This window comes from Trichosurus vulpecula, chromosome 2 (assembly GCF_011100635.1).
Source record: "Trichosurus vulpecula isolate mTriVul1 chromosome 2, mTriVul1.pri, whole genome shotgun sequence".
NCBI classification, from domain to species: domain Eukaryota; kingdom Metazoa; phylum Chordata; class Mammalia; order Diprotodontia; family Phalangeridae; genus Trichosurus; species Trichosurus vulpecula.
The window spans coordinates 414,853,577-414,874,998 of record NC_050574.1 but is presented as its reverse complement, the minus strand read 5'-3'; the positions used below and the strand labels follow the sequence as shown (position 1 = coordinate 414,874,998).

Here is a 21,422-nt window from a genome sequence, read left to right as displayed (position 1 = left end):
GGGCAGTTAGTTTTTAGGTATGTGCTACTTAAAGTAAATCTTTATGCATACATACACCCATACACAGGGATATGGACTGGATCTATGACTTATTTGCTATAGAGAACTTTGGTATAAGGAAACTCCTTTTGTTGATACAGGTGCACATCTGAGAGTTGAGAAGCTAGATGACTTGTCCAAGTTCTCATTACTAGTAGGTATCAGAAGGATGGCTTAAACCTAGTTCTCTCAGGCCAGCTCTCTAATCAGTAAGCAATGCTTCCTTGTGGTGGCAAAGAATTGGAAGTCAAGGAGATGCCCATCAATTGGGCAACGGCTAAACAAATTGTGGTATATGAATGTAATGGAATACTATTGTGCTGTAAGAAATGAGGAGCAGACAGACTTCATTACTACCTGGAAAGACTTTTATGAACTGATGCTGAGCGAGGGGAGCAGAACCAGGAGATCATTATGTACGATTACAGACACACGATATCTGTGATGACTAACTTTGAAAGACTTGGCTCTTCTCACCAATGCAAGGTTCTAAGATAGCTCCAAAAGACTCATGATGAAAAAACTATGCACATCCAGAGAAAGAATTGTGGAGTCTGAATGCAGATTGAGGCAAATAATTTGCTCTCTTTTTTGGTTTCATTTCTTCTTTCTCATGATTCATTCCGTTGGTTAAAATTCTTCTTTACAACTGGACTATTATGTAAATAAGTTAAATGTGAAGGTGCATGTAGAACCTACATTGGATTACATGCCGTCCTGGTGGGGAGGGAGGAGGAGAGGGAAGGGAGGAAATTTGGAACTTAAAAACTTGTGGAACTGTTATAAACTAAAAATAAAAAATAAATTTTTTTTTAAAAAAAGTAAGTAATGCTTCCTCTACAACACTGTACTTGCAAATATAGATAAGCAGATAGATAAGAGATACAAATTATACACATTCACACATATGTATATATATTTAAACTAATATTAGGAAGCAATTTTTTGCTTTACATAATGTTCCCCAAAGTATTATTTAAAATAACAAACTCCATTAGCCCATTTAAGATAGGATTCAGTTAATGCATGACTTTTAAGAGCTTGACTGGAGTGCAAAGAGAGGGGTTCTTGCATCATTTACTTACCCTGTAATTTTTAATTATTTCATTTCTTTGGAAGCTATACAATTCATATACAATTCAATTTTCATTATTTGACTTTCTTCCATAATGGGACTACATAATTGGTGATAACTGCATATGTGTACTAAACACTCACCAAGAGTTTCTCAATAATTTATTGACATCATTTAGAAGAATGTTGATAGTTTTCTTTATTTCAAAAACATGATGGCTACCTCTAAATGGCTTTGGAAACTGGTATTTCACTGCTGTGAATACCATAGTGGGGGGACATTCAAGTGTAAGGAAAGACCAAGAAGAATGAGAAACACATTGATAAACTTGGTGCTGTCTACTTTGTCTTTCTGTTATAGAAATTCCACGTGTGGGAAATGAAGTACTTAGAAGTGCAAATGGAATGCTTAGATGCAACCTGTGGTCTATATTCAGTGACTGATATATGCTTTATTTAGTAGAATGATACCCAATCCCTTGGTGCCTAGGAAGGACAAGGTTAGCTTCAAGAGCTCTTCTTTCATCCCCACCCAATGCTAAAATGCTTTCAATTCGTGAGATACGGCTCCTCTATAGGAATCCTATCTGGGAACAATTTAACCATTTTATCATTTAGATTTAGGTTATTTGGCTTGCTACCCTGATTTTGCTTCTATATTTCTGAGATTTACATATGATTATTTTAATGACAAAAGACAAAAGAAAATAAAAAGCAACCTAAAGTCAGTTATTATTTCTAAAATGTGGAATTATTTGATGACTATTGTTTGTTTAAATCTAAGTAATTTCAAAATATATTCAATTATATATGTGTGTGTGTGTGTTGGATCCAAACATTAATGCTTTTTATATGCAAGTCAATATACTAGTCACTGAAAAGACAGACAGAAATGAAAAAGTCCCTAACCTTGAGAAGGTTACATTCTAGCTGAGGGGATGGGAAGGAGATGAAATGTGGAGCCAAGTAAGTAACTACAAAGGATATACCCAGATTTTTTGTTAATTTGTTTTTTTAAGTTACATCAAGAGGAAGAGATAGCTAGTAACTGAGGGCATAGATGGAGGAGTGAATCAGGAAAGTCTTATGAAGAAGATGGCAGCTGAGATGTGTTTTGAAGGAAGCTAGTGATTCTATTCTACAAAGCAGAAGTGAAGAGGGTATGCACCCATATATGAGGTAACATTTCTGTAAGGCCATGAAAATAGGAGATGAAATGTCATGTTCAGGGAACAGCGGCCAGTTTGACAAGAACAGGGATTATATATTATGAAATACAATTGCAAAAGTAGGTAGGGACCTGATTGTGGAGGGTTTTAAATGCCAGGCTGCATCACATATAAATTTTCCAGAAATAAAAGGGAATTATTGAAGTTTTTTTTTTAATAGAGGAACTATGTGGTCAGATCTGTGTTTTAGGAATATCAGTTTGTCAGTTGTGTGGAAGACAGATTAGATAAGGGAGAGAATGTTCCACTTAAGTAGTTACTGGCAATTATTCAGGCAAGAAATGATAAAGACCTGAACTATGCTTGAGTTCATATTTGAATGAAGAGAAGACAGATATCAGAGTTGTTGTCAGAGTAATAATTATTATTATTTCAACAACAATAACTTGCAGTCATATAGCACTTTCAAGTTTGTAGAAATGTTTATGTTCTTTCATTACATTAGTTGTGTACTTTATCTCATTTGAGTAGTAGGAGTAATAAGACTCAGTAATCTGGATATAATGGTAGAGGCAGAGGGAAAAGGCAAAAATGGCTTCAAGGTTGCAAACCAGGGTGTCAGGGAGGGTGGTGGAACCATCAATACAAATGGGAAAGTTTAGAGATTAGGTGGTTTGGAGGAGAATACAATGAGTTCTGCTTTGGACATGTGTTTGAGATGCCTGTGGACCCACGGAAGATGTTCACCAGACAGCTGGCAATATAGGACCAGAGTTCAAGATGGCAATTAGGGATGGCTATATCAATTTGGAAGTCATCTGCATAGAGACGATAATTGAATCCATAGCAGCTGATGAAATCATAAGGTCATAAGATACTCTAGAGAGCTAAGAATGATGGGGGTGGAGAAAAGAGGGAAAGAGCAGTTGGAGAGAACTGAGAGTGTCCAGAAGAGAACTATATTGGTGAGGACAGTGGGGCCAGAAACTGGGAGTTCTGGCCGTTCTGATGTCAGGGTAGGATTGAGGTGAACAGAGGCTTTGCTCTATAGCCAGGGTGGAAATGTAATGTCCAACAAGGCTTGGAGAGGATTAGAAAGGAAGGAAACAAGAGCAAAAAGGTTCTTGTGTTTCTAGCACATTCATGTGTCTGTGCTCTTTATAGCTAGAGATTCTCAGAATCTCACTTGGCCCATCCCAATTGCAGTCACTCAACTGGTACATCTGTGTCTTAAAATATCATGAGTAATCAAACAATATATTTTACAAGGTCTTCTTGCCCTTGGACTTGAACACATAGTTTGAAAGTAGCTCAACAGAGTTTGGGGTACTGTTATGAGTCAACCAACAAGTATTTATGAGGACCTTTTGTGTCTTTAGCCTTGGGCTCCAAAAGATTATATTCAAACTCAACATAGACACAATTAACATACAAAAATGTTTATATTAATTTCAAACTATGGAGAAGGAAGGTCAATCTAAATTAGAGAATACTTGGAATTTCAGAATAGTTTTAAAGCATTGTAATTTTACTTCAGGCATATACTGTAGCACATATGAAAAACAAAGAAAATTTTGCAAAGGCCTTATGAGGCCTACTTTAATAAGTTTAAGAATTACTTATACTTCGCATATTAGTGATTTGTATATAAATAGTCAACAAACTTTTATTAAACAGTATGTGCTAGGCACTGTGCTATTGCCTGGGATAAAAATACAAGGGAACAGAAAAAAAAAAAGTCCCAGCCCTCAAGGAGCTTACATTCTAATGGAGAAGACAACTCATAAAATGAAGCTAAAGAGTAGGGGGGAAGGTACCTGAGGGAGAAGTCTGGAGGAATGTAGCCTGGTGAGAAATAAAAATACGGATGGCCTGGGTTTGTCATTGTTGTGGTGGTTGTATTTTGTCTGACTCTTCATGACCTCATTTGGGGTTTTCTTGGCAAAGACACTGGAGTGGTTTGCCATTTTCTTCTCCGGCTCATTTTACAGTTGAGGAAACTGAGGCAGAGTTAAGTGACTTGCTCAGGATCACACAGCTAGTAAGTATCTGAGACCAGATTTGAACTCAAGAAGTTGAGTCTTCATGACTCTGGGCCTGGCACCCTCCTTCTATAGAGATTCTGGGAGAAGCCATCCAATCTGAGGAAAGGGTCTCAGGGGCACATATTAATTCCAGGGCTATAGTGATCTAGGATGATGAGGTTACCAGGGCATGATGGAGAAGTCTGGAGGTGTGCAGCCTTGTGGGAAATAAGTAGAACCGTAGGATTTAAAGCTGTAACAGGCTTTTTTTCTACTAAATGCTACCCTAATTCAAGGTCTTATCACCTCTTGGCTAAATTATTGCCACAGTCTCCTAATAGCTTTCTCTATTTCTATTCTCTTCCTTCTCCCAGACAGCTTTACAACAACTATCAAAATAATCTTTCCAAGCCACAGGTCTGCTAGTGACGTCACTTCCTCGCTCAGAAGTCTCAGATCTATAGGTCCTTTTATTGAAAGGTAGCTTAGAGGCCATTGAAGCCAACTTATTGGTATTATTACTATTATTTGATTTATTATTTATTACATAAATATATTCAAATAGAATATATTTATATATTTAAATATGTTTATATACATAAAATATATAAATACTAATAAATATCATTTATTATTACTTTATTGTTTATTTATATTATTATAAGGACATTCAGGCTCAGAGAGGTTGTGAATTACTTAAGATTACACAGTTAATAAGGGATTGAGATAGGATTTAAACCCAGATCTTTTGACTCCAAATACTGTTATTTCTACTACCCCATACCACCTTCTTTGGCAGCACTCTATTGTCTCTAAAATAAAAATGCAAACTCTTCGGCCTGGCATTTAAAATTTTCTAAAATATGACTGCAAGCTACTTTCCCAAATCTGTGTCTCATCGCTCTCTTTACCCTCTCTGTATATCCATCGAAATTGAGCCACTAGCCCTCCTAACCGGCTGGCCACCTTTTGCCAGCTTGGCCTGCCCACTTCCTGTGTCCCATTCCTGTAATGTACTCACCTCTTCCCTCTATACCTTTAGTCACCATTCAGCTCAGGTGCCACCCCACCCCTTTTAGGAAGCTATGCTGGGCCAAGCCTAACTTGGTCCGGTCTAGAGATCCAACATGGGGGTGAGAATAGAAAGAGACATTTTATTTGGCTTATAAAAGGCAATAAAAATGGCTTTACTAGCAACGAAAGATTTCTAAGGTCAGCAAGTTAGTAGTTCAAAATAAATGCCATCTCCCCTCTTCCTCTTCATTCTTCAGGGCATGGCCACTTAGGGCAGAAAGGCACTCTGAGGGAGTAAGGAGAATTGCTTATCTCATACTCTGGTGTTTTGGTTTTTTTGATGCCGGAAGAAACAAGGAACTCAGATAGCCTCCCACCCCTTTCAAGGACCAACCCAGTACATACATAAAAGAGGAGACACTCCTAAACCACAAGTTTCTCTGGATTCCCTATTACCTAACCCCTCAGGCTGTTAATGCTCTTTCCCTTTTTAAATTACCTTACTTATCTTTATATGTGTCAGATATTTCGTGTAGAATACAAATTTCCCTAGGGCAGCAAATGTTCCACTTTTGTCACTGTATTCTACAGAGCCTACCATGATGCCTTCCTTGCTTGTGGTATTTAGTCATTTTTCAGTCCAAAGTATCCAACACTTTGTGACCTCTTTTGAGGTTTTCTTGTTAAAGATAAAGGAGTGTTCAGCTTATCTTACAGAGGAGGAAACTGAGGCAGTTTCAGCTCATCTTACATATGAGGAAACTGAGGCAAACAGGGTTAAGTGACTTGCCCAGGGTCACACAGCTAGAAAATGTCTGAGGGCAGATTTGAACTCAGGTTCCCTTGACTTCAGGCCCAACCCTCTATCCACTGCACCCACCCTTGTCCAAACAGTAAGGGTGAACCTAAAGCAGCCTAGAGCAGTATGAAAGCCACCCAGGACACTGCAGAGCAGAATTTCCTCAAAACGAAACCTTTGTTAGTTTCCACAAAGGCACTTCAAGGATATTTTTAGTCCTATTGGTTGCAATGCATGCAAACTCATATGAGTTTCTGTAGCAGTCTGGCTAAAGTAACATGAAACAGACCAAAACAATTTGCTTTCTTTCCATATGCCCTTGGGTTTTTCATTATAATTTAACTTATAAAAATATTTCTTTGAAGTAAGATAGTTAAATACTTTATTTGTCATGCCTGGATTTGATATCAGTTGAGAAAGACGTGCAAAATCTTCCCCAGAATTGACTCTGCTTCTAGGATTTGTGACTGGTTGAGATGCTTTCACATCTAAAGAGTTCTGCTGGTTTAAGCCAGAGAAGCTTTTTTTTCTTCCATCATCAAAACAGATTTCCTGAATCTGAGCCAACCTCATATCCATGCTTTAGAAGATCCATTTCCTGGTTCTTCTTCACAGACTGTGAAACTTTGGGAATAAACTTTATTGTATTTTGAAATCATTTCTAGAGCCCAAATTCATGTGCTCTTAATTGGAAAGAAAGCTTAAGAAGTTTATTATTATATATTTTTCAATTTATTTTGTCAAAACTTATCACTTGGCTATTTTAATGAATTTTCTACCTTTATTGAAGTAATTTCAGTAAAGTCTTTTACACTTGTTACATAGCTGTGGATGAAAAGAAATATTTTTGAATATCAGGGCCACATTAAACAACAGGGACTAAAATTCAATCAGCTCTTTCCTTTGTTGACACCCACGATCAATCAATAAACATTTATTAAGCGCCTACAATGTGCCAGGCACTGTGCTAAGTGCTGAGGATCAATAAAGGAAAAGAATTGACTGAATTTAGTACTTGTAGTCTAGTTGTAAAATTGATATTCAAGGTTCGAGTTAAAAAATGGCTGTTCTTGGTAAAAAGTTTAATCAAATTTTCATTCATGAGCTTGCTGTTTGTGACTCTAGTTCAAATCTGTCCTCAGATTCTTACTAGCCGTGTGACCCTGGGCAAGTCACTTAACTCTGTTTGCCTCATTTTTCTCATCTGTAAAATGAGCTGGAGAAGGAAATGGCAATCCACACCAGTATTTCTGCCAAAAAAAAACCCAAATGGGGTCATGAAGAGTCAGATACAACGAACCAATTCAACAACAGCAATAAAAGCGTCACTAAGACTTTTGGTGCACCATGCACGTGTGTGTGTGTGTGTGTGTGTATGTGTGTGTGTGTATGTGTGTGTATGTGTGTGTGTATGTGTGTGTATGTGTGTGTATGTGTGTGTGTATGTGTGTGTGTATGTGTGTGTATGTGTGTGTATGTGTGTATGTGTGTGTATGTGTGTGTATGTGTGTGTATGCGTGTGTGTATGCATGTGTGTATGCGTGTGTGTGTATGTGTGTGTGTATGTGTGTGTATGTGTGTGTGTTTATGTGTGTGTGTGTGTTTATGTGTGTGTGTGTGTGTGTGTGTGTGTGTGTGTGTGTGATGAAAGGCAACACGGAACAGTAAGCGGAAAGCTGTTCTCCCAGTCTGACTCCTACTCACTGTGTGTCCCTGGGCAGACGCTTCACCTCCCATTGATCCAAGTAATTCACCAAGTCCATGACTTACTGAACAGGTGCTGATTTACATTTGTACAGGGAATTTCTGCTCTGGAAGAGAAGAGAGACGGAGAAAGAAACAAGAGCGAAAAACAGAGAAAAGAGATAGAGACAGAGAGGGAGTAGAGAGGGGAAGGAGAGGTTTCAACCTGGAGAAGGCATCTGGCATCTGTATCAATGCAATTGCTGATGTACTCATGAACCTCCTGAGCATTAATATTGTTTCTAGAGCATTAAAACCTCTTTTATCTTTGGATATCATATTGTCCTCATCAAGATTTTTGAAAAATAAAACTTTAGTTAAGTATAGGTATTCCTGACATTCTTAATTTAAGCAAACCCTTATCGTTGCTTTATGCTGTTACATCACCTTCGTTTCCAAATATATCATTCTTTTTTCACATTTGACAAGATATGCAATATTCCATGCCCATGCCCTCCCACCTCTGCAAGGAATGTATATTTTCTCATCTCTTGTCCGCATCTTAGCTTGGTCATCACAATTACACACAGTACAGGTTTGCTTTTCCATTCTTTTCCATTTATATTATTATTTTTTTTTTGCTTTTTGGCAAGGCAATTGGGGTTAAGTGACTTGCCCAAGGTCACACAGCTAGTACATGTGTCAAGTGTCTAAGGCCGGATTTGAACTCAGGTCCTCCTGACTCCAGGGTCGGTGCTCTACTCACTATGCCACCTAGATGCCCCATTTATATTATTTTAGGTAGTGTCTCTATTGTTTCCCTGATTTCATTTATTTTATTCTGCTTCAATTTGTATGTCTTATGCTTTTCAAAATTATTCATATTCATTGTTTCTTATGGCACAGTAAGATTTCATCACATTCAGGTACCATATAGGATGTCCTAGATGCAAGGATATTCTATATTTTTTTCAGCCTTTCACCAACCTATGGGCAACTACTTTGTTCCCAAAATAATATATAATTATATATTAAAAACATATAATTACATATTTATTTTACTTATCATATATTTAGTTTTGCATCTATATATGTGTGTATATACATTTATATCATTTCCCCCAATTACATGTTAAAACAATTTTTCAACAATTTTTAGAAGTTTTGAGCTCCAAATTCTATCCCTCCTTTCTTCCTTCCCCTCCTCCCTCCCTAAGATGGTAAGCAAATAGATATAGGTTATACATATGTAATCACATTTATCATCTATTTAAATAAATATACATGTATTTATTATATATTACATTCATATATATTATATACAAATGACATATAATAAATTCCTTTGTTTCCAAAGACATTCTTGACATGTTTGTCAATGACTTATGTTCCAAAAGTTCATTGGTAAGTTAATCATTAGGAATACTGAATGTACTTTTCCAGAGTGATTTCCCCTAAAAACAAACAAAAGCAGATGAAATCATAGAGGGGAGGGTATTGATACAAAAAAAAAATGAAAACTGAGTGAGGATAGTGGTGTTAATGAAAAAAAGAGGATAGTTAAGTTTGTGAAGATTCTTTTTATTTATTATGATAAATAAAGTTTGTAATACTTAAAGATTTGCAAAGTGCTTTTCATAGGCTGCCTCAGCTGATCTCCATAGCCATGATGAGGTAAGTCCATTTTGTTGTTGTTCCAGACCTGCGCTTTCAATAGGTTAGAGAGATCTTGGTGAGAAAACCACACCACCACCACCACCACTTCGACCACCCCGATCACCCTGACCACACCATTCCAAATGCAATCTGCATTCTCTTATTAATCTATAGTGTTAAAGAATTGCCCAAGGTGCTGAAGTTAATTGACTTGCCCAGGATCACTCTGTCAGCAAGTCAGGGATACAGCTTTCTGACTCCAAGACCCACCTCCTAATTTTGCTATACCATGCTGCCTGTCAAGGTAGATATTATTAAATATTATTATCCACTATTTTAAAGGTAAGGCATAATTAGTGTTGGTTAATAAGGATCAGAACTTGTAGATCTCTCCTGATACCAATTATAGCCATCTTTCCAAACATTGTCTCTAAATCTGTGACTTTCCTTTTCTTGTTTTAGAAATATCATCAGCACTACTCCTGTTTATGTTTCATATCATTTGGAGGGATGGGGGGGAAGGGTTCACAAATCAGAACAATAAAAAGATTTTCCTATGGTAACTGGAGAAGGAATGGAGTTATAAAGTATAGGCATCAGACAGAAATTGCAAGATGTGAAAATATTTGGGTTATGACCACTGAAAGACAGAAGAAGGATGTGAAGTTGGGGGAAGTAAAATTGGAGAGGCTTGGGGTGAGAAAGAAATGTTAAGTTAGCTTCCTGAGCTGCCCACAAGATGATATAACTCACCTAGGTCAGCTTCACAGCTAACGAAGTCATCAGTAATATGAATACCCTCAGGATGAATGAGGCTAGGGAGCATGTAACTAGTTACTCGTACACAATTTGGAGTGACCATAAAATGGTCGGTATCAGGACAATAACCTACAAGGTAGTCAAACTTGGTAGTCTACTAGATATGGAAATTCCATAGTACAGCCTTAGTTCGATATTTATCCATAGGTTACAACTACAAAGAAATTCCATTGAAAACCTAGAAGCTTTTGGTATTTAGGAAAATGAGAAAGAGCCATGGAAAGGGAGTGGGAGTCTTCTCTGAAGCTGAACATGGGACCTAAGGGAAGTTCATCACTGTCTGTCTGGTGGGATTGTACAATTTAATTTCTGTAAACAAATAACGAACTCCATAGTGTTTGCATTCCATAGCCAGATGTGAAGCATAGAAAATTCATCAGGGAGGAAAAGAAACACTAATTCAGCTGTTCTGGGAAAATGGAAAAATTGTTATGTTGTATGTTCTTTGGATTGCCAAATAGAAACATATAAAGGAATCCAGGCAGCCTATATTTTGTGTCGGTTTTGTGGCAGTATCATTTTTAGGTTGGTTTAATGATCCAAGTTCTTTTGAACACAACTTTCAACTAAACACACTATATGTGGGGTGGTGAGCCAAGTGTTTATAAATTTAAATATGGTTTTGAGCCAAAAATGTATTTCATTTTTCTGTTCACCTGGTTTATTTAATTATGTAGAATTATAAGGTGTTAAGGATGAAGTACAGTAGATTGAGAATCTGATCCAGTGATAATCCATTGGGAAACTTTGTGTTGGAAACCTGGTGAGTCATTTAGTGACAGATTTTTTTTTCTGGATTCAAAATGTAAGCCTTGCTTTGAATAGCTATTTTCCAAAAGCTACAGAAATTGTTACTGCCTCTTTAAGAAAACAATCTAGTGATTGTTTTCACACTGCAGTAAATACTTTGAAGAAAAACACACACCCCTAAACCCTGCCATATGATCCGAATAACTTAATATTGAATTCTGCAAAATTCCAGATGAAAGAAATTTGGAATGTTCATTAGAATGCAATCTGTCTTGTAGACAAAAGCTTAGGAATCATAGTAAAGGTTGCAAGATGAATGGAAAATTCATCAAGAGTGCGCCCAGAGTTCAAATCCTACCTCAGACACTTCCTCAGACTGGGCAAATGAATCCCTTAATATCCCTGGGCTTGAATTTCTTCATCTGTAAAATGGGGATAATGATAGCACCTATCTCCCAGGGTTGTGTTAGATAATATTTGTAAATTACTTTGCAAACCTAAAGTACTATATAAATACTGGTTGTTATTAATAATAATAATAATACATAGGAGATGAGATGCCATGCTTGTTTGCCCAGAGACCCCAAAAGAATTTTCCATGTAAATGAAAAATAGAGAATGGTAGGAACTATAGAAGGAAGACTTTAAGGACCTGATGTAGAAAGAACTTGAAGGGTCATTCCTGGAAGTAAACAAAGTGCCACTGGGGGCCTTCAATGGCTGAAGGTTAGGATCCTTCTTTCTCTATTTCAAATTCCTCAAACTCCCTTGGCTTCAGATACACACAACTCTTGCTCACAAGGATATTCCTGCTTCGCAGCCTAATCTTGTTCCACACCTCAGCATCCCCAGCCCTCTCTCTCTCCCTCCCTCCCTTCTGCTGCTTCATATCAGTAAATTCAGTGAGCTCAAGTTGAAAGCCAATGCCCCAAGCCTCAAAGCCTCCCAAGTTCACCTTCTAACTGATGGGAAGAATGGGGAAAGGAGAGTTCCAGTTTACACTCAAAAGAGTTATTTCTGGTATCCTCGGCACACTGCGAATGCTTTTCCCCATTGAAATGTGGTTACCGTACAGTTCGGTTCCATAGTGCATTTAGAATCTTCTTAAACTTCAGCTCCATTGGGGTAAAATAGCTTTTGTGGGCTAGCTTTTCCCCTTTTTATCCTCTGTCATTTACTGCTTCTGTGATCTTGATGCTTCTCCTTGCCTCAGTTTCTCTCACTTTATGAAAGGGTCCCATGTGGTTGATGTGAGGAATAATCCTAATAATAATGATTACAAAGTACTTTACATATATTATCTCTTTTGATCCTTACAACAAGCCTGCAAGATAAGGGCTGTTTTTGACGGATGAGAAAACTCAATCTGAGAGGTTAGATTGAGATGTTATTATTAAATCATATAAAGTTCTATTTAAATGGCAGTTGTTATAGTTGTTTACAACATTGTTACTATGAGGAATATGCATCCTGAGTTTCAAAACAGTTAACATACTTTGGAATTCTGGAACACAGCCCATTCATTCATAAGTAGAAGGCTGTCTGCATTTACTACAGGTTTACATAGAGAGCATTCAGAGTTTCTTGGATGTTTTGAGATATGGAAGTGAAAGGGTAGGGTGGTGGTGAAGAACGTAAATGTTTTCCAGATGATCCCCAGGTGGAAATCAACACTTAAGTAGGGAGAAACAGGTTTTCCAGGACTGACAAGAAGAAACCATTCACCAGATAAAGCAATGGACTCTTCCATTACTTGGGGCAGGCAGTCTCATGATGTCAATCATAATGAAACCTTGTGCCTCAGAACTGGCCGTGTACTTACAGAAGAAGGAAGGTGGGCATTTATACAACCTAGATAAAGCAAGAATGGCTTTCTTCAGCATATTCAAGAGCTTCTGGGGTTCTCTTTTCATATGACAGCAACAATGAAAGGCCACTGACAAAACATGGCTCTAAGTCTGAACTGTGACTATATCTATTTTTAAAGGGATTAGTAAGGAGACAGGTCTGGGTTGCTTGCTTGAGATCTTTGGGGAAAGATAAAATCAATATAATACCTGTAGAGTATCTACTCTGACCAGACAGGATCCCTTACTATTTTCCAGTGCTTTCCAGACTTTATGTATTTGCAGCCTCCTTTCCCTTGCTGGATTCCTGGAATGTCCCTCCATCTTAATTCCTGCCTTTTGAAATCCTCTCCATCCTTCAAAGTCCGGGTCAGGTTTCACCTTCTTTAAGAAGCCTTTTGTGATCTTCCTCATCCAGAAGTCATCTTTTTCTGCTCTCTTGCTTAGATTATAAACTCCTTGAGGGCAGGGACTATGTTTTGCCTCTTTTCATACGCCCAGCCCTTCGCACAGTGGCTGGCACATAGAAGGTTCTTATAAATGTTTATTGATTGGTCATAGCTTTCTGATTGTATCTCTCCTAGAGTTTTAGAGTCATTGATTTGAACACTTTGACCAAATAATCTCTTAGGTCCCTTCTAAATGTTGATCAATGTTCTTTTGATTATTACCAGTTAAAAGTAAAGATTGAATGTAGATAGTTCATGTGTACAAGTGATTAGGAGATGGAGTACCTTTTATCCAAACTAAACACCTTGGAATTTTCCCACTCAAGTGCTGACATGTCTGGGGGCTATGAAAATGGTTAGACCATCAAGGCATTCCAAAAGGCAGTGGGCTATAGACCCTATCTCTTTGGACCATAGGGATGGAAGGGACACCAGAGATCGTATAATTTATGCTCCTTAAAGCTTCATACCAATGACAACATCAAGGCCCAGAGAGGAAAACTATTTTGTCTAAGGTCACACGGGAAATAAGTAGCCAAGCTGAAATTCAAACCAAGGTCTCCTGACTCTGTACCTACATTATACTACATCATGCTACATTATCCCATTCCATTCTGTTTTTTCTCCTGTACTGTTCTCAACTGTTTCTTTCCTTCCTCTTCTACTATCACCCCCTTTCCACTGCCACTACCCATCTTGTACATCCTTTCTTCTCTTGCTTTGTTTTTGTTGTTCTTTGCTTTAAAATTTCTTCTTCCAAGAAGAATAGGTAAATTTAATGAAAGCAAAGCCAGTCTGCATAGCACTGATGAAACTGGATTCCACTTGAAATTTACATGAAGATTACATTTTGTTACCCAAAGCTTGCACTAAAGGAAAGCCTAAGGAACAGATGCCCATGAAGGGAGAAAAAGTGGCAGACATTTTAAACTTAAAACATTTATGAGTTTGGCACACTTTGATTTTGTCAACAAGAAAAGAAATACTTTCAGAAGGCATGGTTTTAATTGAAGTGACTTGATTTATTGTGTATTTTAAGAATACATCTGGTTTTTTTTACTTGCTTTATTTATTCCTAATTAGAAGCAGTAATTTCAAAGCACATAGCAAATGGGCAGTTTTGTGAAGAGCTTTATTTTTCAGTTCTTCAAACCTAAGACTTCTACAGAAACAAGTTTACTGTGCATGCATTTCTGGAGAGCACTCCTTAAATGCAGCATACAGTATGAGTTTCAAGATGGCCTCTAAGGTCCTTCCAGCTCTAAGTCTAGGGTTCCATGATTCTGGTTCTCAAATATATATATCCTGTTTCTTCTGTGTCTTATTTCAAATGCAAGTTCACTGGGCAGTTGGTTAGAACTGGGTTTTAAGTAAATGAAGTTTGGGATAGTGTATTCTTTAGTGTTCCAAAATGTTCTTTAGTAAATCGATGCCATTATTCAGTAGTGCTCTGACATCTTGAGATCAGAATTCTAGTAGCTTCAATTGTCTAGAACAGTCTTAAGGAAGAGAAGGAAGGATGGAGGGAAGCAAAAGGAGAAGGGGAAGAAGAAGGGGAAGGGGGAGGAGAAGGGGAAGAAGAAAGGGAAGGGGAAGGGGAAGGGGAAAGAAAGAAAGCTAACTCTGTAAGGATCAAGGAAAATAGCTGTCACAAACCCATGTGATTTACTTTATTAGAAAGATATTACCCTCACATGCACACCTTCCCTGCAGGAGTTCTCTCAGATAGTTCTGTTTAAAATAGTCAGAGTAAGTAATTTAATAAGCAGTTCGATTAGATACAGATAAATTGTTAAATGTTGATTATTTTCAGGGCCCATGTTAAATGCTATTGAAAAAATGTCAGCCTCTCTCTTCAGGAAATTTACAATCAAATAAGTCTTGAGGACATAGAAACAAAAGTGACACTGCTCCTGTACTATACCAAATACCACCCCATGAGGGGAAGATACAAAATGTTCAGTGATAAGTAAATACAGTATGCTGTATTTATTTATCTCTGAACATTTATGTCTGTTGTGTATATGTATATGCTGTATTTACTTATCTCTGAACATTTGGTATGTATATACATATACATATATGGTGTCTGTGTATGTGTGTGTGTGTGTGTGTGTGTGTGTGTGTGTGTAATATAAAATGCACAGGAATTTGGGATTGTGGTGTGGGAAAGGATTACCTGGAGGAATTAGGAAAAACCCCTTAAGGAAAGAGGTTCTTAAGAATCCGTGCCTAGAAGAAAAGTAAGAGTTGCAAGAGGTTGAAGTAAGCAGGGACAGTACTCCCGCTGTGGGAGACATCCATTGCATTGGCACAGAGGTGAGAGATGGAATACCTTGTACATAATAAGTACACCAGTTTGGCCAAAGTGTAGGTTGCATGAAGGAGAGTCAGTCACACTGGAAAGATGTCCTGGAGCCAGGTTATTAAGGGTTTTAAATGCTAATAAAAGAATTATATTTTATCCAAAAACCAATTAGGAATCAGAGAAGCTTTTGGAGCAAGGGAGTGATATGGTCAGATATCAAATCAGATTTTAGTTATTAAGATGATTTAGAAAACATGAACAAGAACTTTAGTGAATGTCCAGCCTAGCCCCTTCATTGTTGTAAATGAAAAAAAGGTTACAAATTTTAACTTGTTTTGTAACATAAATATCTTCTTAACAGTTTATCTTTGTACCAATTTAAAGAATTCCTATAAAAATTCCTCTAAACTTCCCTCCATTGGTTTCAAGTTCATGTGAAGGCCAATGACTGTATATTATATTATCACATAACTTCATGTTATCTCCTATTTATAACTTATATTACAATTTCTATTCATGATTTGAAGGGCCATAATTTATACTTTCTAAAAATAGACCTATGGACACTATTGCACTGTGAAATGCTTACTTTAAGGTTGTAAACTTAGACTACATGATTTTCACATCTTTAAAGTGCGTCACCTCAAGTGATCTTAATTTTAAAGTTAAGTCAACAAGCATCTTTTACAACAAAGTCTTTGACAAAAAAAGGCATGAATAATGTTTAAAGCATTTTATTGTCTGCTAATGTCATTCATTTTTAGTTACAGAATTTACTAAGGAGAAGAGTTATTGTAAGCACAAATCATTTTATTCTTATAGTTGTTCTGGAAAGCAACTGCAAATGTCTAAATTCTCCTTTTTTCTGATTTCTTGCTCTCCATTTAGTCCTGAAATACATGCAAACAGAGTAATTAAAATTGTGCTGTTGGCATTCCTACTAAATTCCAAAGCAAAAAGCATAGCTTCTTCTACTTTGGAAGTGGAAAAATTCAATTGAATTAAATCTAATTGAAACTCAAATTTGGTTCTCACAATTACTGGCATTAAGTGCTGAGGACATGGGCTAAATGGTACTGCATTAAGGAAGAGATAACCCCTTGTCCTCAATCTGCTTTTAGTCTAACAGGAAGAGCAGATGAATGAATTCCAAAACAAGTAAACAAATGAATTATTAAGTGGAATTTGAAAAGTCACTGTTGCTAGAGAGTGTTAGAAAACAGGTCAGGTTGCATGCATTGATATGGTGAGTTGACTAGAGGCATCTATTTAATTTGTAATAATAAATTTGTATTTATAAATTAAATATAAATCAATTTGTAATAATAAATATTAATAAGTTAATTTATAGTTAGTAATTTAATTTCCTAGAGAAAACTGACTTGAGTTGAGTTCTGAGAAGGTCTCAATAACAGCATAATCCTAGAATTTTTTAACTAAAGTAATTTTAAAGGCTTTAATTAATTAGTGAATTAAATCAAAACCTTAAAAATAGTTTCATCATCCCTTGAGGCTTCAAAACATAAGATAATCTTTAAAACGCCTCATGCTTTGTTCAGATTTTTCATAGACTTATACAGTTCATCTGACCAATCATCTAGTCCATTCCCATCTTGATAGATGAGTAAACCAAGGCCAGAGAGGTTATGTTACTTGTCCATGTAGTCATCCAACTAATTAAGGACAGAACTGAAACTAAAACTTGGGTCTTCTGACTATGAAACTGGTATTCTTTCCTTTGTGTTTCTAGAACTTTTGTATATCTCATTGTAATTCAAATCCATTTTCCAGTTCATTTCTTGGTGGAAACAGAAAATTCATTCCTGGAGGGCAAGGACAGCCTTTTTCTTTACATCTTCTTACTCCTCCATCCCCCCAAACTCCCAGGCGGAATGGCTTATAAATCACTAAACAAACATTTATTGACTGATTGAATGGATTGCCATTAAGTTTAATGGGATTTGGAAGCACATATTCCCAAAGACAGAAAAAGTAATATTATAAGAGGGCTTCAAGGGGAGATTCATAACTTTTAATTGTCCTTCATAGGACTTGGGCTTAATTTAATGCCATTTTATAAGAAGGGCCACTTACCACTTCCTCCCTCTTGGTCTTGTCAGTGGATGGCCAGGCTTCCAAGGGCAGATCGGGCAGCATGGGGGGCATTGGCTGCATGGGGAACATTGGAGGCATAGGTGGCTGTGGTGGCATGGGTAGCACTGCATGGACGGGGACCTGGGGCTGGATGGGCTGGATGGGGTGGATGGGCTGGATGGGTTGGATAGGCTGGATAGGCTGGATGGGCTGGATGGGCTGGATAGGCTGGATAGGCTGGATGGGCTGGATGGGCTGGTTGGGCTGGATGGGCTGGTTGGGCTGGATGGGCTGGATGGGCTGGTTGGGCTGGTGAGGCTGTGGTTGCTGGGCTGGCTGGGGCTGGAATGGCTGTTGGGCTGGCTGCGGGAGGTTAGGTTGATGGTGTTGTGTTGGTGCCATGGGATGCTGTCCTGGAACTGGCATCACTGGTTGCTGGGGTTGCACTGGCTGCTGGGCGGCCATGATGGGGATTTGGTGTTGAGGCGGTAAGGAATGACTTGGGCTATGCTGCTGAGACAGCACTGGGATGATTTGGTGGTGCAGCCATCCACCCATGGGTTCATAACCATAGGAGGGATACTAGTGAGAAATAGAAAGTCAGTTTATCATTGGCTTCATTTCCTTTCCTTCTAACTCCTAAGCCTCCTTAATGGAGAAATGGTAATATTTTATTTGTAATGATAGGGATATCTTAATAAAAATGATATCTCTAATAATGAGGATTGGTCACAATGTAGCAATTAATGTTTCATTTGAAGGTAGCTTTTCCCCACTAAGAGTCCTATGTAAAGTAGATATTTTGTTTGGCTTACTATGGGAAGTTAAATGTATTCATTTTTTAAAAAAATTTTAAGGGGCAAAGAAATAGAAAATACATACCTGCTGTCGCACCATGCTTTGATACCATTTCAAAGGGGTAAGCACCTAAGGAAGAAAAAAAATACTAGATAATAGTATTCTATTTCATTTATTTTTGTTTTAGCTAAAATAGAATCAATGAAAGTCATTTCAATATTTATACGAATTAAGTTCGCGCTCCAAGAATATAATCTTATATAACACATTCTCTTGTTTTAACTCTTTCTTTGACTGATATAATTAAGAAAAACAAGAGGTCCTGGTCCTGGCTTCTTTATATCATGTCCTATGTTGGTTCTTTCCTTTGCAGGGGAAGGGGAGAATGCCTCTACCAGCAGTTTTATCTATGACATCAGCAACCAGTAGTTACAAATTAATCAACATCTTAATTATTTTTCTGGGAGAAAGGATGTTTTTTATCACAGGGCCAATGGGTAAAGATAGACAACATTTCAAAATAACCAGCTGACCCATTGCTCAGTAGTAAGATATTAAAGGAAAGAAAAGGAAAAAAAAAATCAAGTAAGATAGACAGAGGAGGCAGCATTTTCACATTCATGCCTGAAATTCCACACCTCTAGTCCACTATCTCTTTCCTGAGAGATGGGAAGCATGAGTCACTATGATGGAGTGCTATATTTATCAGACTTCTGTCACTTTTGTATCCTGAGCCTTATGACGTTGCCTTTTGCTTCCTGTCTTAATAAGATTTGGTTAATCTCAGGGTCATAGAATCATGGTAATGGGATCATAGATCGGGAGCCAGAAGGAACCTCAGAAATCAGATGAGGAAACTGAGACCCAGGGAAGTTGTGACTGAAGTCACACAAGTAGTAAGAGTCAGAAGGGAGATTTGAACCCAGATCAGAGCTGACTTAGAAACAGTGCTCTTTTCACTATATCTACTTGTATTTGATCAGTGCAGCACCTTCCACTGAAATGGAATCAAATATTCAGGCTTCAAAGTCACAGAATTTTAAGAAAGCTATCAAGATCACCTAGTCTAACTCTCTGATGAGGAAACTGAGACCAAGAGAGGTTTTTACTTGCCCAGAGTCACACGGCTAGCAGATTTAGAACTAAAGAACCCAAGTTCCTTTAGGCTGAGTCCAATACTCTCTCTATTACTTCAAGCTACCTTCAGGGTGCCATGTTAGGAAGAAAAACCCTACACAAACTGGACTGGAAAAGGGAGAAAGTGGAGACAGGGAAACCCAGGAAGCCATTGAAGTTACCCAGATATGGGGACTGGAACTAGGATGCTGACAGAGGGAGGGCAAAAGAAAAGACAGCTGGGAGACACATTTAAAGATCAAAATTAGTACAGTTATCCCTCTGAGTTCATCTCTAAGCATAAGACAGGGAGCAAAATTAACAAAAAGGAAAGTTACCTCATAGCTGAAGTTAATATAACCAGGATGTCCAGGATGAGGGGGCAGCTTTTCAAAGGAAAAAGTAAAGAGATTCAGTCAGTATACAATTAATTATTCACTCTAGTCACATAACTGTAGAAACTCAGACATAGAAAGAACTTTGGAAATCATCTGTTGTTCAGTACTTAGTACGTGGTACCTGGCGTGTTTAATAAATATTTATTGGGACTAGATCAAATTAGTCCAACTCTTCTTTAAAGCTGTCTACCCTCTTTGACATCCCTGATAAGATTATCTAAGATCTACCTGAAGAACCACTGTGAATGGGGAAAAAATTGCCTTCTCAAGGCAGCTCATTCCTCCTGGAGATGCCTTATTTGATAGGGAATTCTATTAATCAAAAATTTTCTTCCTTCATTTCACTCATTTCTTCTTCTTCCACTGGTGTGGGTGCCCTCCCCACCACAAGATGTGCAATTCAAGCACCCTATGTGATAATATTTGGACTATGTTTTCTATTTGAATTTCAGTGTATAAGATAGGAGAAGTTGCTCCCAACAAAATAGTTGTCAGATATTGAAGAACCTATTTGGGTGGAGTCATAGACTCTCAGAGGTAGAAGAAAGTTTAGAGACAATTTTATTTGAATGTATTAAGATGAATAACATTACTTGAACATTTAGTACTTCTGAATGTATGTAATTCAAATTGAGCTTATCATCAACATGTTAATATATATTAAATTTAGGGTATTATCATGTATAGTCATATAAACAAGCTCTTCTGTCACTAGATGAACCTAAAAACAAGCTTGCTAATCAGTTCAATAGTACATTTAAGGGTGGAAAACTTCCCAGATCTAAAATTACTTTATCCACAGAATGACAACTGAGTATCATAAGACCAGGATGTTTTATTCTCAAAATTAATCCTTTCCCTGTCATTTCAGGCAGAGATTTTCTATCTCAACCACCACTCCACCTCACCTACCTAAAAAATACAAAATTAGAGGTGAAGGCAAGCACATTTTTAAAGAGAGTTTGGGAAGATCAAAGTTGCTTGATTATAGGATGTTTTACTAGAGTAATTTTTGTGGCTTTTCAGGGAATCATCCCCTTGCTATTGTAGAGCTAAAATGTGTCTGTGAAATTTCTCCCATCTACCAGCGGTCCTTGATCTCCACTAGCTCATGCATTTTTATTGCTAAGTAATGGAAAATGTTGCCCAGATACTCATTTCAAGGCTTCTGAAACTGTGCATTGACTTGTAAAGACACTGTAATACTCACTGGAATAGCAAATGCTGCACCCAAGAGACAGGCGAGAAGGATCCAAGTCCTCATTTTTCTCAAGGTTGGCTGAAACAAAAGATCCCACATCTGGATTTAATCTTTCCTTATCTGTAAGTGTTTTAACAATCCTGCATGATTAGTATTGAAATTTCAATTAACACAAGGAACTATG

The 21,422-nt window shown here is 37.5% G+C and overlaps 2 protein-coding genes across 2 annotated transcripts in view; one reads left to right on the top strand and one right to left on the bottom strand.

Moving 5' to 3' along the window:
- ARHGAP6 (Rho GTPase activating protein 6) overlaps positions 1-21,422 on the top strand; it is a 330,900-nt gene that overhangs the window by 137,093 nt on the left and 172,385 nt on the right. The window lies entirely within an intron of this gene.
- AMELX (amelogenin X-linked) lies at positions 15,526-21,301 on the bottom strand. The gene is made up of 6 exons (XM_036747739.1): positions 21,248-21,301; positions 19,978-20,025; positions 18,608-18,652; positions 18,039-18,307; positions 17,726-17,885; positions 15,526-15,555 (listed from the first exon to the last, which is right to left on the bottom strand). The coding sequence occupies exons 1-6, from the start codon at positions 21,299-21,301 to the stop codon at positions 15,526-15,528; spliced, it is 606 nt and encodes a 201-aa protein (XP_036603634.1).

What these genes read in the sequence shown, in the direction of transcription:
- AMELX (XM_036747739.1), bottom strand. Translation starts at nt 21,301, where the DNA reads ATGAGGACTTGGATCCTTCTCGCCTGTCTCTTGGGTGCAGCATTTGCT. An exon ending in GTGCAGCATTTGCTATTCCA is followed by an intron (nt 20,026 to 21,247) that starts GTGAGTATTACA and finishes TCCTTTGAAAAG; the next exon opens with CTGCCCCCTCATCCTGGACA. An exon ending in AAAGCATGGTGCGACAGCAG is followed by an intron (nt 18,308 to 18,607) that starts GTATGTATTTTC and finishes ATTTCTCACTAG; the next exon opens with TATCCCTCCTATGGTTATGA.